This window comes from Mustela erminea, chromosome 1 (assembly GCF_009829155.1).
Source record: "Mustela erminea isolate mMusErm1 chromosome 1, mMusErm1.Pri, whole genome shotgun sequence".
NCBI classification, from domain to species: Eukaryota; Metazoa; Chordata; class Mammalia; order Carnivora; family Mustelidae; genus Mustela; species Mustela erminea.
The window spans coordinates 102217233-102232994 of NC_045614.1; the positions used below are offsets into that span (position 1 = coordinate 102217233).

General features: G+C 37.4%; 1 protein-coding gene across 15 annotated transcripts in view; it reads right to left on the reverse strand.

Annotated features, from left to right (window-relative positions):
- Positions 1-15762, reverse strand: part of LRCH3 (leucine rich repeats and calponin homology domain containing 3) — a 144274-nt gene that overhangs the window by 48696 nt on the left and 79816 nt on the right. For 10 of the 15 annotated variants that reach the window (XM_032335959.1, XM_032335949.1, XM_032335928.1 and 7 more), the window contains exons 10-14: positions 14947-15023; positions 9148-9199; positions 8590-8739; positions 5797-5847; positions 4242-4295 (exon numbers count right to left, since the gene is read on the reverse strand). In XM_032335959.1, the coding sequence (XP_032191850.1) occupies positions 4242-4295; positions 5797-5847; positions 8590-8739; positions 9148-9199; positions 14947-15023 (384 nt within the window). The remainder of the gene's footprint in view (positions 1-4241; positions 4296-5796; positions 5848-8589; positions 8740-9147; positions 9200-14946; positions 15024-15762) is intronic. The other 5 variants (XM_032335944.1, XM_032335911.1, XM_032336014.1 and 2 more) reach the window with 2 other exon arrangements.

A 15762-nucleotide genomic window follows, 5' to 3' on the forward strand; every position in this document is an offset into this window, starting at 1 on the left:
TCAGTACTTTATAACACATGAATCAAGAAATGAAAGGGCTTTCGGCTGTCAGCTTGCAGGAGGCGAAGGTGCACTCTTTTCGGTCATCTTGAATCTGGGTTCATCCAATACCAGCTGCCTCCACCATGCCGCCTAAGCGCAACCTCAGGGACTTCATACCTGAGGTACACCGCTGGGGAAGTCAGTGCCCCATCTGCCCTGGCCCCCAAGGGCAGCCCTCTGGGTCTGTCTCCCAAAAAAGGTTGGTGATGAAAATACCAAGGTGACCAGTGACTGGAAGGATCTGAGGATTATAGCACAACTGACCAACTGGCCATTCAGCACGGATAGGCCGAGATTGAAGTGGCACCTTCTGCCTCTGTCCTGATTATTAAATCCCTCAAGGAACCATCAAGAGACAGAAACAAGCAGAATAATAAAAAGCACAGTGGGTATCACTTTCAATGAGGATGTCAATACTGCCTAACTGATGTGGCACTGATCTTTAGCCATAGAACTCTCTGGAGCCATTAAGGAAATCCTGGGGACTGCTTAGTCTCTGGGATATAATGTTGATGGCCGCCGCCCTCAGGACATCATAGATGACATTAACAATGGTGCAGCAAAATGCCCAACTAGTTAAGAACCACAAAGGAAAATATTTTCATAAATGATTATGTGACAACCACCCCCTCCCCGAAAAAAAAACCCCAAAATCAGGCACGAGTTATTAAAAGTGGTTTTATGCAGAACTAAAACTGAAAACATCAAAATTTTTGAGCATAGTCACCTTAGAAACTGAACTATTAAGTCCTGTGTTCTTCCTATCATGGGGAAAAAAATACAGTCAAAGAGCTCTCATTTTAACTGAGCAGAACTGGCATGAGTAAGAACAATATTTTTTCAATGTTAATCCAAATTACATATATTATAATTCAATGTAACAGCTCTGATGTGAGAAAATAGGATACGAAGATTCTGTGTCACACCTTAAGGCGAATTTCATTTCTGCCTCTGTGTCCAAATGACCTATAAGAGGGTAAGTGGAATTTTCTTTCTCTTTGAATCCTTTATTTCTTCACCAACCTACATACAACCAGCAATATTCACCGTCTCTATTAGGTAAATTAGAGGTATAATTAGAGACAATGTTATTAGAATCTACTGTACAGAATTTTGATTACAGATAAAACTCAAAACGTGTCAGTTTTTTAATCTGGCAAAGATCAGAAATCAAGGAAGACAGCATTATAAAGAATGGGCATTGGTAAGACCGTACCTATGAAAACAACAAAATGCCAAAGGCTTAAATATATTAAAGCTTTTATAAGTTAAATAACTTTGAAATATGTAAACTAGGATCACAAATATGTGAATCATGGAGTAAATCAACTTAAATACATGTGGATGTTTAGGAAAAGGTATGTAGATTATCAATAAAATAGAATTATTTTTAAAGACAGTGGATAGCAAGGTTTCTTTCATGGAAGGTGGGCAAAAAAACAAGAAAGAAAGAAAGAAAGAAAGAAACAAAGAAAAGTAACACTGCAGCCTAATCTATCTTAAGGCAGAAAAAAATGAAGGAAATGTACCAAAGAACAGGACTGTGAAAACAGTTAACACTGTGTATGCTTCACCTCTTCAATTTTCTGGGCCTCTTTATAATCAAATGTACTGGGATTACTGTCAATCTCAAACATGAAAAGGCTAAATAAAAGCCACTACATTGTCAGAGGACAAAAGGAGTGGAGGGAAGAGGAAGAGGAAGTGAAATGAGCCTAGCATAGTCTCTAGTTTCTGAGATGAGACACAGATGCAGATGGGATAGAGATGAAAGCAACAGACACCTGAAGGGCAGCCCTAAGAGAAGGTTCATGTCATGGATATTAAACACCACTGATAGTTATTTTAAATCCTATACTTCAAGGTCTTTAAATCAAATTTAACATTTACACCTTGCTGTATCAGCAGACCTTTTCATCTTGAAACAATTTAATGAGTGATTATTACATAGCATTTATGTGTTCCCTGAGGAAATATTTATTGAGCACTTAACACAACCCAGGGACAATGATAGGGACTGAGTATATGCAGGTAATTGCAACAGAGAACATCCCTGTGCCCAGGAAACTTACAACCTGTAGTCTAAGAGGGAAGAGATTTAAAACAATAAACGCCGACCTAAAAGTACAAGGATGAGAAAAATGACCGTGGCGGTTTGGGGGTTGTAGGTTGCAGAAAAACCATTTTTAAAAAGTGTGACATTTAAGCTGATACCTGACAAACGAGTAGGAATTACCCAATGGATATATGCAGGGAGGGAGATTTAGTCCATGCTGAGGGAAACTGCATCTGCCAAAGGTTGTGAGGTAGAAATGGGCTGGCCTTATCTGAAAAGCTGAAAAAATGCTGGTATAGCATAAGCCTAGAGAGATGAGACCGAGTGTGCAGGAACTTGTAGGCCATGTTAAGAAGTTAGGACTTGAGGTGCCTGGGTGGCTCAGTCGGTTAAGTGTCCAGCTCTTGATTTCAGCTCACATCATGATCTCAGGGTCACAAGATTGAGCCCTGCGTCGAGGCCAAAGTTGGGTTCCATGCTAGTAGAGTCAGCTTAAGATTCTCTCTCTCCTTCAACCTCTGTCCCTCCCCAGCTCCCTCTCTAAAAAAAAAGTTAGGACTTAATTCTATCATATAAAGTCATCGAAGAGTAGTCTTGAGAAAATCAGAGGTATGCTTTGAAACACTCTTTTTTGCATAGCGTTGGCCATTATTTGGCATACAAAAGTTCGTGAGATGTGGTGCTTGCTTTTCAAAGCCATCTCATTTAGGTCAAACAAGAATACTGATGAGAAAAATACAAGTGTGTGTGGTCTATAAATGGCTAAAATTCACTTTAAATTTCACACTGAGGGAATTCAGTTGCTTTTCCAAGTTCCACTTTTTCCTTGACAAAGAAGCGTGGGCACTCAGACTTCTTTCACTTCCTATATGTGTTATTAAATCTCACCGCAGTCTCCTAAGTTGTTTTCAATTACAGTACGAGAGGCAATACACCATGGTGTTTAATGCAGGTTCTCAAGTCAGCCAGATCAAGATTTGAACCCAGTCTTGCACTTACTTACTTAAGAGATGTGACATTGGACAAATTGCATTCTGGACAAAACATTCTGTGCCTCATTAACAGTTTGTAAAATATGACACATTTAACCATCCCTGTTTAGACTGCTGTGAGGAATAAAAGATAAATTCCGGTAGTGTCTCTCAATATTTTTCTGCATTAATTTAAGTTACTTGCTTCTCATGACAACTAATTTCCACTAAAACTCCAGAGGGTGGTGGTTTTATTTCGCTCTAAGACTGCCCAGTTAAAATGTGCTTTATCCATCTCAAAGGAACTTATCATTGCAGAACACACAGAAGCAATGGCAATGGAAGTCTATGTGAGAAGATGCTCACACCCTAGTCTGTAGCCCACGCAGCGGTGCGCACAACGGCAGCACGTACCAGCACGGAAGCCAGGAATTCCTACACACACTGCACTTTTGAACTGCTAGTTTTTAACATACTGTAAAAAATATCATAAAACATGATGGGGAAAGCAGTTTTGTAAATGTTAGGATTCTCTTGCAAGGCTGATAAAACTTTCTAAGATCTTCAATACAGCTCTTATGTTATACTCATTTTCAGTTGATGAAAGGCACTAAAAGTAAACCAGTGTTAAAAATGAGCAGTAGGTAACATTCCAAGTTAATGTTTTCCCAGAATTTAAAAAAGGGGCGTGGAGGGATAATCCTGAGATGTAAGTTTGGGGTTTTCAGTAGCTTAAAATAGATAATAAAATAGCACAGCAAATACACAGTTGTGTAATTAGTCATGGAGTAAGTTAATCACTTGACACACAGGTGATTCACCAACCAAATTAATGAATAATAAAGTAAATGCACCTGGAATTAGAAATGACATTTATAAAACAAATTATGCCCCCTCCTCCTAACCCACATACAAAGCCAACATGGATCGCAACGTGAACATTTTACTTTTGGAAACACTAACAAAGGTATCTGAATCAGAGAGGTAGATTGCTGAAACACTGGGTAAATCATGAACAGTAATGTAGGAAACTGTTCTATCTGTAAAGCATTTAGTAATGATGCTCATCATGTTTTATGATATTTAGATGCTTTCTAAATGAGAAGTATAATGACTGTTCTCCAATTTCTAGACACAGCAATATATAACTCCATTTCGTGCAAGGCTCTTACCACTAACAAGGCACTATCATCAGTGTGCTGAGACCTTCTGGATGGGAAGGGACACTGGAGAGGTGGAGAAAAATGGAGCAATGTCAAAAACAAACTATGCACACATATGACATATTTCACAAATACACAAGCAAAGAGATATATTAAGACACACTGAAGATGCTAACATATGGGATCACATTCACAATCATTTTGAATTCATGTATCCTCACAGCTAATAAACTGATTCTGAATCATGATTCTCTTTTAAAGAGTTTCAACAATTTCAAATATGATCTTATTGCTTAAAAATTGACTAAAGCAAGGAGGGAACAGGGGTTATTTTCTATTCACAGAAGAGAAAGCTGAAATATAGTTGTAGCAGAAACAAAGAATTAGCAGTCACTTAATCAGTCAGTAACAAAAACAATAAACCCAATAGTCATGAGTTCTAGTCTATGCATCTCTTCATTATTTTTCTCAGACAAAGTAAGAGTACACCTGGAAAACTTAAAAACTGTACCTTATTTTCCAGAGAAGTTTAAATTTTTAAATAATGACTTTACTCCAGAATGACCATTAAGAAGGAAATTTGGGGGTAAAAAAAGAAGACGGTATTAACTTTGTCTGTGAATGGTTTGTACCTTTATTATTACCTTGTGAAGAAAAGACTACTGAAAAAGCTGAGTTACTCTTTCAGGTATTATACCAATGGCTAAGTTCTGAGATAACCAGAAGTAGTGACTATAAGTCCACTGAGATAGAGAGAAAAAAAAAAAAAACCTTTATAATGGATAATTAAAAACATTTCAAACAATGCATTTTACCATTCCAGTAACACCTGTGCTTTAAAAACCTCTGTGCTGAAACTTATAAAGTCCCTTGTTAGGTTTTTAAGTAGTTTACTTTATAGAAAGCAGATTCAAAAGTCATATTAAAAATGCCTTTATGCATTTTTAAGGGAACAATGATCGTAAACTGAAAAAAACAAGAAGGCAAAGAGAGAGAAAAATGGCTTTTAATAAAAAAGCCAACTACAATAAAATATTCAGTAAGTTTATTTTAACAGATCAAAACAGGTACATTTTTAAAAGGTTAAGCAATTAATTTTACATGTTTACTTATAATGAAAATGTACTACTTAATATTATAAAACTGTATGCCATATAATCAGTAACATACACATTCGGGAAGTGAGCCCTGGAGCTGAAATCTACGTAGTATCTTTTACTTCAATACGAATAGCATTAATGCCTGTCACACACAGCTCTCAGGTCTCCCTCTCACTACACACTCTGCTTTGAAATGGATAAGGGAGATGATACTTCTGGTGGGCATACGGGAAGGGAATAAATAATCTCCAGATGCATTAGTCTAGATTAAAAAACCCCGATCTATAGACTTGGATAAACTCCCTGGCCCATGTCACCTCCTCCCGAATAAGTAGAATTTTGTGAGGGGTAAGGAAAATGGGAATATTTTGACCACTGAAACACATGATAATCACATACAGAACATTTCATTTCACATTGCAATAATAAAAAATTCCAAAGAAAAAGTGATTATATAGACTTACCTCACCATCTAAGGGGGGTTGTTGTTTTTGTGGACTTTGTGATGCTTTGTGCTACACACCCCCAAGCCCCCAAGAAAGGGAAGTTGGTTAGAATCTGGAACACTGGAAATGATAAATTCTATTTACCAAGATAATCACCCACATTAACTTCCGTATCTCTCACATGCAGCACTTTCCTAGATTTACTGGTTAGAAGATGCTGCCCTTTCCCTTAAACAGCTTATAATTTAAAAAGGGAAGGCAATAAACTGACAGTATTTCATAGATCTATAAGCATCTATAAACAGAAATAGAAAAAGTGTGTTTTTCATATATACATGCACACACACGTTCACAACCAGAATGGTGATCTCTCACTCTATTCTCTCAGTGAAACCATTCTCTCTTTGTCTAGTGTTAACACCTCTAGCTCTCTCCTTCAGCCAGTCTTCAGGTTTGCATTTTCATCAGCCTGTGGATATTCTGTTTGTAAACCCACTGTCATGTTATGTTCAACATGCTCAAAAACAAAGCCAGTTTCCCATACTAACTGGCTCTTCCCCCAATTTGCTAATTTCTGTTACTATGTCAAATAAAAATACTATATACCATCTCTATAGTCACTGTTTTACAATGTATTCTTCTTTTTTAATTAACATATAATGTATTATTTGCCCCAGGGGTACAGGTCTGTGAATCATCAGGCTTATACACTTCACAGTATTCATTCTTATACACATTATCTTAAGTGATTCTTTTTACTCTCGGAGATAAATGAACACCATAATCATATTTATTCAAAGACAAAAGAACTGAGGACAAGAGAGGTTAAATGATATATGCAAGATAAGTCACAAAGTTGGCAAGTAGCCTAACTGAGAATGCACCTACATGTTTTGACTCTGAATCCTATATTCTTTCCACAAAGCTAGCCTCCTAGTCAAACTATTCTTTTAACTCAAAATCTTGCTTTGGAATCTTCTTTTTTTTCATTCATCTTCAATGATTTATTCAACATTCACTACATTTATGTATAAAACATACAGATGCTTCTCTTGTGGTGGTCAGGGGTGCGGCACTCACCACATTAGTAAAAGTTCTAGGTGCACCCATAATAATTCCGAGTTAATATTTAAAAATTAAATACTATACCTATGGGGAAATTAAAGGCACAGAACCATTCTTTCCCAAAGTCAAGCACATACTGAGTAGCTAAGCTGGATTCAAATTCAGATTATTTTTGAGGCTAAGCTCTTACCACTGTGTAACACTGCCTCTCTTTAGGAAACTCAGAAATCATGTGGTTCTACGCCTTCATTTTGCACCCTAATTATTGCCAATTACTCTCTATTTCATTTACCTCATCTTTCTTTCTAACATATTCTAACTCAAGTAGATTAGTTTTTTGGAAGTATCTTTTCTTTTTCTCCTGTTTTAGAACTCCTAATTGTTCTCTTCTATCTAATAGATCAAGATCAATCCCTAATTTAGCATTTAATCAAGACCATCTACAATGTGATTCTCTCTTACTAGCTATGTTGCTTTTAGAGAAGGCAAGCTAAGTGAATTATTGATTAGAATACACAGAACAGTGCTTAGGATACAGTATGTGTCAGCTGTCATTACTTACGGATAGTCAGTATAGCATTGTGATCACGGATTATCTAGGGTTTGGAGCCACCTTTTTTCTTTTCTTTTTTTTTAAAGAAGGTTTTCATCTTCTGCCAACCTAATTTCCATTTTCTGTTCAACCTGTCTTGATCAAAACAGTGCTCTGCCACTAACTAGCTGAGTATTTAACCCAGGCAAATTGTCATCCTCTCAAAGATCATCCTGGGTTTGATACATTTGGAAAAAAATAAAAGAATTTTATCATGTGTATGGTACTTATACCATGTTTAAGTTATGGTACTTTCACTCATGTGTATGGTACTTACAAAGAGGGTCTTTGGCTAGAGTTATGAAACACAAGAGAGAAAGCTCTAGAGGCCAAGAGTGATTCATTCATTCAATCATTCCTTTAACAAATATTTACTGAGCTTTACTGTGGGTAAGACCTGCTAAGATCTAGGAATGTAGCAGTGAATAAATAAGACAAACATACCCCCTGTCTTCATGGGGCTTACAGATAAATGGAGAGACAGATCTCAAACAGACAAACAGAAAATGATGATAAAAATCCAAGGTGATTCCTGAACAAAAAGACTTTAAGTGATACAAGCAAGAGAAAAAAAAAGAAAAAAGAAAAGAAAAGAAACAGGTTTAGATGCAACTATAGAGGCTGTAAATTTAAAAAAAAGAAAGAAGTATTAACAAGGGTTGTTGCCCAAATAGGTGCAGACAGAAAAGAAGGGAAAGCCTCAAAGATGACTCTGAAGTATTAAGCCTGTTAACCTCCAAAAGTTTGGTACTCAGTAAAGGAAGTCAGAGATGGGCTTGGATAACAAGAGTTTACATGTGCATGGCACTTTACGGTTTATTTGGCACTTTCCTGTCTTATTGATCTTTATTAATGTATTAGTGATTGAGGAAGTGGCAGCTGGACAGCAAAGTGAGACGTCTAAAGACAGACTGCTAATGAAGAGGAAGAGACTACTGTCCCAAGAACAAACTGATCACTTCTCAGCCTACCTACAGGAGGACAATTCATTCAGGACAAGTAGGAGACAATTACACTACTTACTCAAGATTCCTTATAGTGACATAAAAGGAAGCTGACACTTTAAGACAAACACTGATAGACTCAGCAAAACAAATAAGCACTTACTTCTAAAACACTTTAGGAATTTCAATGAAATATGGCAAAAATCTCACCTTGACAAAGTCCAGGACAGCATCTCTCTGGATCTGCTTGGTCCTTATTTTCTCCTCCTCATACTGTAGGGCGGCAAGCTGGGCCTCTCTCCGAGTTCGCTCTACTAACTGTTCTCTTCTCCGATGAAGTTCCAAGTCTGTATGTGATAACTGGAACAAAAGTATTTCACACATGCAAGTGGGGATAAAGGTCCACTTGTCAATATTCCTAAGCAATTCAGGAAACTACTGCTGACCCAAACAATTTCTACTTTGCAGTCGCCTAGAATTTCCTTAACTGTGTTTACTGCGCATCTTTTCCCATCTTTGCACTGTGTTCTTGTATGTGCTATAAAGCCATCATGTCAGTAAAAATTTACCTTCTGTCTGGTGTCTAAAAAACACTGCTAGCAAGTATTAGCTGCCCATGTTGTATTGACTGTATTTTGGAGGAGACAGGTACTGAAAATTACACATATCTGGCAATCAAGGGTAACTTAAGTGTTATAAAAATAGAAAATCATCTTAGTTTAAAAAAAAAAAAAATCAAAACTGAAATAGAATTTTTTTTTTTTTTACCTGATTGTGACTTGGTGATAGTGACATGACAGAAGATGGCTCAACTGGAACCCTGACCCAAAAAAGGGGGGGGAAAAAAGACAGAAGAAACTCTTTGATAAGATAGGCAGATAAATAAAAGCTAAGTAAAATTTTATTGTTAATGTAGCATACTATTAATCAATAGGCAAACTGTCTAGTCAGCAATGAAAGACTGAATGCATTTTGTAAACCTGAGCCCAAGTCTCACATGAAGCTACAGGAATATGAGATGCCTCCAACTCACATTTCACGTGACGGTATCATTGATCAGTCTACAAACAGCTAACAACAGTCTATGTCAGCCAGTGCTGACCAGACAGATATTTGAGATCACTTTTCAAACAGTATCATTTCTATACAGCATACATAATTATTATCTCATTACCATGATTGAAACAAGACACATGTAAATGAGATCATTTTATATACAAAGTCATTTTACCCATAGGATTCTGGAAGATGACAGAATCTGGCAACTGTTCTTGTAAAGCACTCCTATTCCCATTTTCAACTGATGCAGCAATTTTAATAATAAAAGTAAATATTCTGATTTTTATTTTTAAGAAAGAGATAAAACCTGATTTGATGCTTTAAAAAAACCAGCAAAAGTTGCTTCTGTTTTATTAGTACTAAATCTTACAGTTTGGTATTTATCTTTTTCCTGAATTGGATTTAGTGTTTCAAGAGTCTGTTACTCATTTGTGTCTCACCTAACAATGTTGGGAACAGTGGCATTGTGACATTTAGGACCTGAAATTTTAAACTATGATTATTAGCCTGTCAGGTTGACTTAAATGCATTAAAACAATGTGTTACTAGGGAAATAAAAATGAAACTCCGAAAGCTCTAGTAGTTTCTTATTACCAACTAATAAAAAAACAAATTCTTCAACCTGGATTTCAGGACTCTTAGCCCATTTCAGAAACACACCCACCATGGAATCTTTTCTCTAATAAGATCTCTTCACTTATCATATACTAATTCCTTACTTCAAGCCTTTTCTATAGATTCCAACCTATAGAGAACTTCTTAGAAAAGGTGTTTTTTAGAACCTTCTTGTTCTTTAGAATTGGGACCTTTCCTCTTGATGTACATGTGTAATCAATACTTCTTCTGCATTTGTCATCTACGATTCGTGTCATTTTTTGGGCAAAGTTCTGCAGAGGCACATAGAAACTAACAATCTTTGAGCTCCTACCATGTACTATATATTTGATACACAGTGTTTCTCAATTATTCTTCATGCAATTTTAGGAACAGAACTATTATAATCCTCATTATACAGTTGAGAAGACGAAGCATGGAAGTTAAGTAACTTTCCCAAGGTGATACAGCCAGTAATCCTTATCTACCTGATTTGAATTCTTATCTAAGTGGTAGTCCGATTTTTCTTCTTCTATGTATGCTGCCTACAAGAACTGGAGGTACCTCAGAAATCATGGAGTCCATGCCACTAACTTTACAAAAGAGAAAACTAAGGCCCTCAGAGGTTCAATGATAGCTACTAGGGCCAGAGCCCGGGTCAGAATTCAAGCCCCCTGACTTGGAGATTAGTGGCTTCTACTATTCCACACTTCCCCACTTTACAGTGGCAGAGTGTAGGAAGGAGAAAGCGAAAAGCATGGAGACCTAAAAGCATATGGGCACACATACAGAAAACAATTACCTGCAATGGCAAAAACTAAGCTGTGAAAAGTTAAAGATGGTGGCAAAGAGTGAAGCATGGCATACGGGAGAATAAAAGTGGCAGTGAGAATGGACAGCTTCCTCAAGCCAATTACCAGGTGCTAAGGTGGGCTCGTCACAACTTGGCTGCTCCAAGGAGCAACCTTAGAGCCAACGCTGGCACCAACCTTGGTGCCACCATGCTACTTCATGCCATATGGCCTTTTCATCTATGAATATGGTTCTCAATAGGATTGTCACAACATTTCAGATAATTTTTTTGTTGCACAAGATTGTTCTGCACATTATAGGCAATTTAGCCTTAATGCCTGCCAGTAACACCTATAATCATTAGGGCAACTAATTCCCAAATCAAATAAATACATTTCAAATATCCACTAAGAGTGGTGCTAGAACCTACTGAGAAACACTGGCCTACATTATACTTCCCTAAATTTAAAAAAAGGTAATACGTAAAAAAGTAAAACTTAAGCCATACTCTTGTTCTCTTTCTCTTCACATTTCTTTTCTTATATTGGTTCCACATCTTTGAAGTATTCACAAAATTCTTTTTTTTTTAAAATTTCCAGATATTAAAAAATAAGTTTAAAAAAACTGTTTTTTATTTTTGTTTTTTAAATATTTTAGTTATTTGACAGAAAGAGAGAGCACGAGCAGGCAGAGCAGCAGGCAAAGGGAAAGGGAGAAGCATGCACGCTCTCCACTGAGCAGGGAGCCCAATGCAGGGCTCGATGCCAGGACCCTGGCTGGGATCATGACCCGAGCCAAAGGCAGCTGCCTAACTGACTGAGCCACCTAGGCGCCCCTAAAAAAATCTTGAGTTTAAGGCATACAACATGATAGTTTGATTTACATATGTTATGTATGTTATATGACCTCAAGAGTATAGCCACATTTCTTACCTTTACTAAAACAATTAAAATACCACCCCCTAGGGGTGCCTCGGTGGCTTAGCTGTCAAGTGTCCACTTTTGGCTCGGGTCATGATCCCAGGGTCCTGGGATGAGCCCTGCATCAGGCTCCCTGCTCAGCGAGGGGACTGCTTCTACCTCTCCCACTCCCCCTGCTTGTGAGGTGAACGGGATAACCACTACACTACGGAAACCGGCCCCACTCCCCCTGCTTGTATTCCCTCTCTCGCTGTCTCTCTGTCAAGCAAATAAAATCTTCAAAAAAAAAAAACTAAAAAGCCTTGACGGAATACATCATAATTTTTTTCTAAGGTATAGAACAAATTACTTAATAACTCCCATAGACAAGGTTTAAAATAACACTGAAGTTGGGGGAAAAAAAAAAAACTTCCTTAATTTTTTTTTTTTTACTAATCCTTCCCAACATTTATCTTATTAGCACTCCCAGGCAGTACACTCTTAGTCAAAAATTTTCAAGAGAAGAGTAGTTTGGTAGGGTAAGATTTCTGGCTGAAATATAACCAATAAAGAATGAGACACAAGTGAGTCTGGTATTGTGACTAGTCATGGGGTAATTGTTAAAATTATGGACTTTAGAATTAACTGTGACCTAGTTTGAATCCAGGATCTGTCACTTTTTAAATTTTTTAATGATTTTATTTATTCGAGAGAGAGCACAAGTGGGGAGAGGTGCAGAGAGAGAGAGAGGGAGAAGCAGGCTCCCCACTGAGCAGGGAGGCCGACATGGAGCTCAATCCCAGGACTCTGGGATCATGACCTGAGCCAAAGGCAGAGGCTAAACTGACTGAGCCACCCAGGCACCACCAGGGTCTGTCCCTTAATAGAGGGTGATATAAATGAATATAGATGGAAAGCTACTAGGTCTGGAAGCACAGGCTCCAATAAGGGAAGATTCCCTCAGTGCTGGCAGAGCAAGAATTTCTAAGAAAGTCATAAATACAAGAACACTGGGTTAAGGTTAGATAGGCAGATTTTTGGCCCCTATGATTTCCACCGCCTGGTGTTACTCCAGTAAATGTGTTAAATGCCAAAAAGGACTTTGCAGATGAAATTAAGGTTCCTAACTGGTTGACCTTGAAGTGGAAAAATTATCCAGATGGGTCTAATGTAATCATGGGAACTCTTAAAAGCAGAAGGTGGGGGTAACTGGAAGGAGGTGGCCTAAGCTACAAACTTCAGCTATAAGATAAAGGAGTACTGGGGATATAATGTACAACATGATGACTATAGTTAGCATTGCTGTGTGATATACAGGAAAGTTGTTAAGAGAGTAAACCCTGAAAGTTCTTATCACATGGAGAAAGAAAATTTGTTATTGTATTTATATGAGATGATGGCTATTAACTAAACCTATCGCGATCACTTCATAACATATGTAAATCAAACTATCATGTTGTATGCCTTAAACTTATGCAGTGACTTATGTCAATTATTTTTCAATAAAACTGGGGAAAAAACAGAAGAAGAAAGCAAGAGAGTTTGTGGGATGTGACAGAAAGGGAAATCAGAGACTGAAAATGTGAGAAGAGATTCAAAATGGCTTGCCATTGCTGACCTGAAGATGGAGGGAGCTAGGAACCAAGGAATGTGGGCAGACTCCAGAAGCTAAAAATGGAGTCTCAGCTGATAGTCAGCAAAGTAAGAGGGACCTCAGTGATATAACTATATGAAATTGAATTCTGCCAACAACATGCATGAGCCTGAAAGTGGATTCTCCCACAGGATCTGCAGGTAAGAATCTAGGCCAGCCAGTGCCATGCCTTTATGAAACTCTAAGGAGAAAATGAAGGCAAGAATGAAGGTCTGCCCACACTTCTATCCTATAGAACTGAAACATTATAAACTGAAATATTATGTCTTAAGCCACTAAATATGTGGTAATTTGTTACATGAATATTAGAAAACTAATATATAAGGTAACTAAGGAAAAAAAAAAAGCTGGCTTTTACCTTGGGAGTTTCTATTAAATTCTAGAAATCTTGAACTTTACTTATGATGGATGCAGGAGGTAAGAGGGACAGGAGATAAAGCATGGGACCTCCCAAAGTGGAAAAACACAATAGCAAACCCCCCTCAATATAAGGATTCAAGGCAACTAAAAAGCCATTCTGAGATAAATTTCAAAGATATGAAATTCAAGTAAATCCCCAAGAACTAACTGAGAAGACTAAAGAAGGCCAATTAAGAGATTTTTCTTTCACTCTTCTCCCCACATTTTCTTTACTCATCTATATCTCAGTTTCCTAAACAACTTTAATATCCCATCAAGTGAAGATCTATGAATGACACTTTCTACAGAGGAAATTTACTGTTGTTTAAGAACAAGTTTATCAAGTCTACTGCTTCAAGACTTCATAAAAAGAGAGAGGAAGCAAAGACCCAAAGGCTGTGAATTTTTCAACTACTGTGATATGGTGTATGCAAGAAACGTTTGGAATTCAAGAATAAGCAGCAGTGCTCTAATTGGTCAAGTTAATTTCAGAAATATTCTGTGAGGTACTAAGTGTAGTGAGAAGATCGTATCAATTGAGATAGGAAGGAGGAAACATACTGATGTCTCTGGCTGGCTCCCTGTTTCTAGTCAAAAGTTTAAGCAAAAAATGAAAAATAAAAAATTCAGGACTCCTGGGATGCCTGGGTGGCTCAGTTGGTTAAGCGGCTGCCTTTGGCTCAGGTCATGATCCCAGCGTCCTGGGATTGAGTCCCACATCAGGCTCCTTGCTCAGTGGGGAGCCTGCTTCTCCCTCTGCCTCTGCCTACCGTTCTGTCTGCCTGTGCTCACTCTCTCTCTCTGACAAATAAATAAAATCTTTAAGAGAAAAAAAAATTTTTTCAGGACTCCTGCAACTCATTTAGTCTTCTTTATGCATAAATTCAGACATATCACCATAAAATCTCACTGCCATTAAGTACCTTCAAATCACATAATTATACACGTAATGGTTCAGGCAACCTGAATTTAGAATCGATAAATCGATTTTACTTCTTGTTCTATTACATGAGCACAAAGCACTCTTTCACTCAGCTCTACAAACACGGTATCTAAAACAGAGTCTAAATATCTTCAACATACATACGTCTGCACAAAACCAAAACCATTTCAATGCTCTTACTAATGAGTTTTAAAGACTGAAACAAATGAGAATTGGTTTTTTCAAACCTGTTTTGATGTGAATATCTTCTCATGTCCTCTGTTTTTTGAAACTCCCTCAGAGGTACTGGCTTTATGGGTGACCCCTAGGCCAAAAAAGCAGAAATAAATGAATCTAACAGACGTATTTAAAACATTGTCGCTGCATAATCCACATCTGACTTGGCACTTAGGGATCTACAGATTACACTAAAAAATATTTTAACAAAATTTTCAAATGTGAATTTTTTTTTTAAATGTGAAATTTTTATGTTTAAAATATTCATTATAGGCTATGTTACTGCTTTGGTAAACAAAACACTATTCATAATCTCAAAATACTCTTTAAAAAAGATTTCCTTCTCACTCTATTATATAAATTACACTGACCATACAGTAATATCTACTATATGCTAAGATGCTAGAGCTTGGAGAGGATCTTAAGGGTCATCTAGTACAAACTTCCATCCAGACAGGAATTCCCACCTGCCCTTCCCTGACTTGTGCTCGACCTCACTTGTGTATTTCTAGTAATAACGAGATCACTGGATAGATTACATTAAAAAAAAAAAAAAAAAGATTTATCTGACAGAGTGAGAGAGCACAAGCCAAGGTGGACAGAGAAGAAGATGTCCTGCTGAGTAGGGAGCCCGATATGGGGCTCGATCCCAGGACTCTGAGATTATGAAGTGAGCCAAGGGCAGACACTTAACTGATTGAACCACCCAGGCACTCCGGGCAGATTACATTTCTTTACTTATTTATTTATTTACATTTCTTTACATATCATCACAAATTGTTACTTATGTTAGTCATACAAATAGCCCTGGGGATATTGGTAGAATA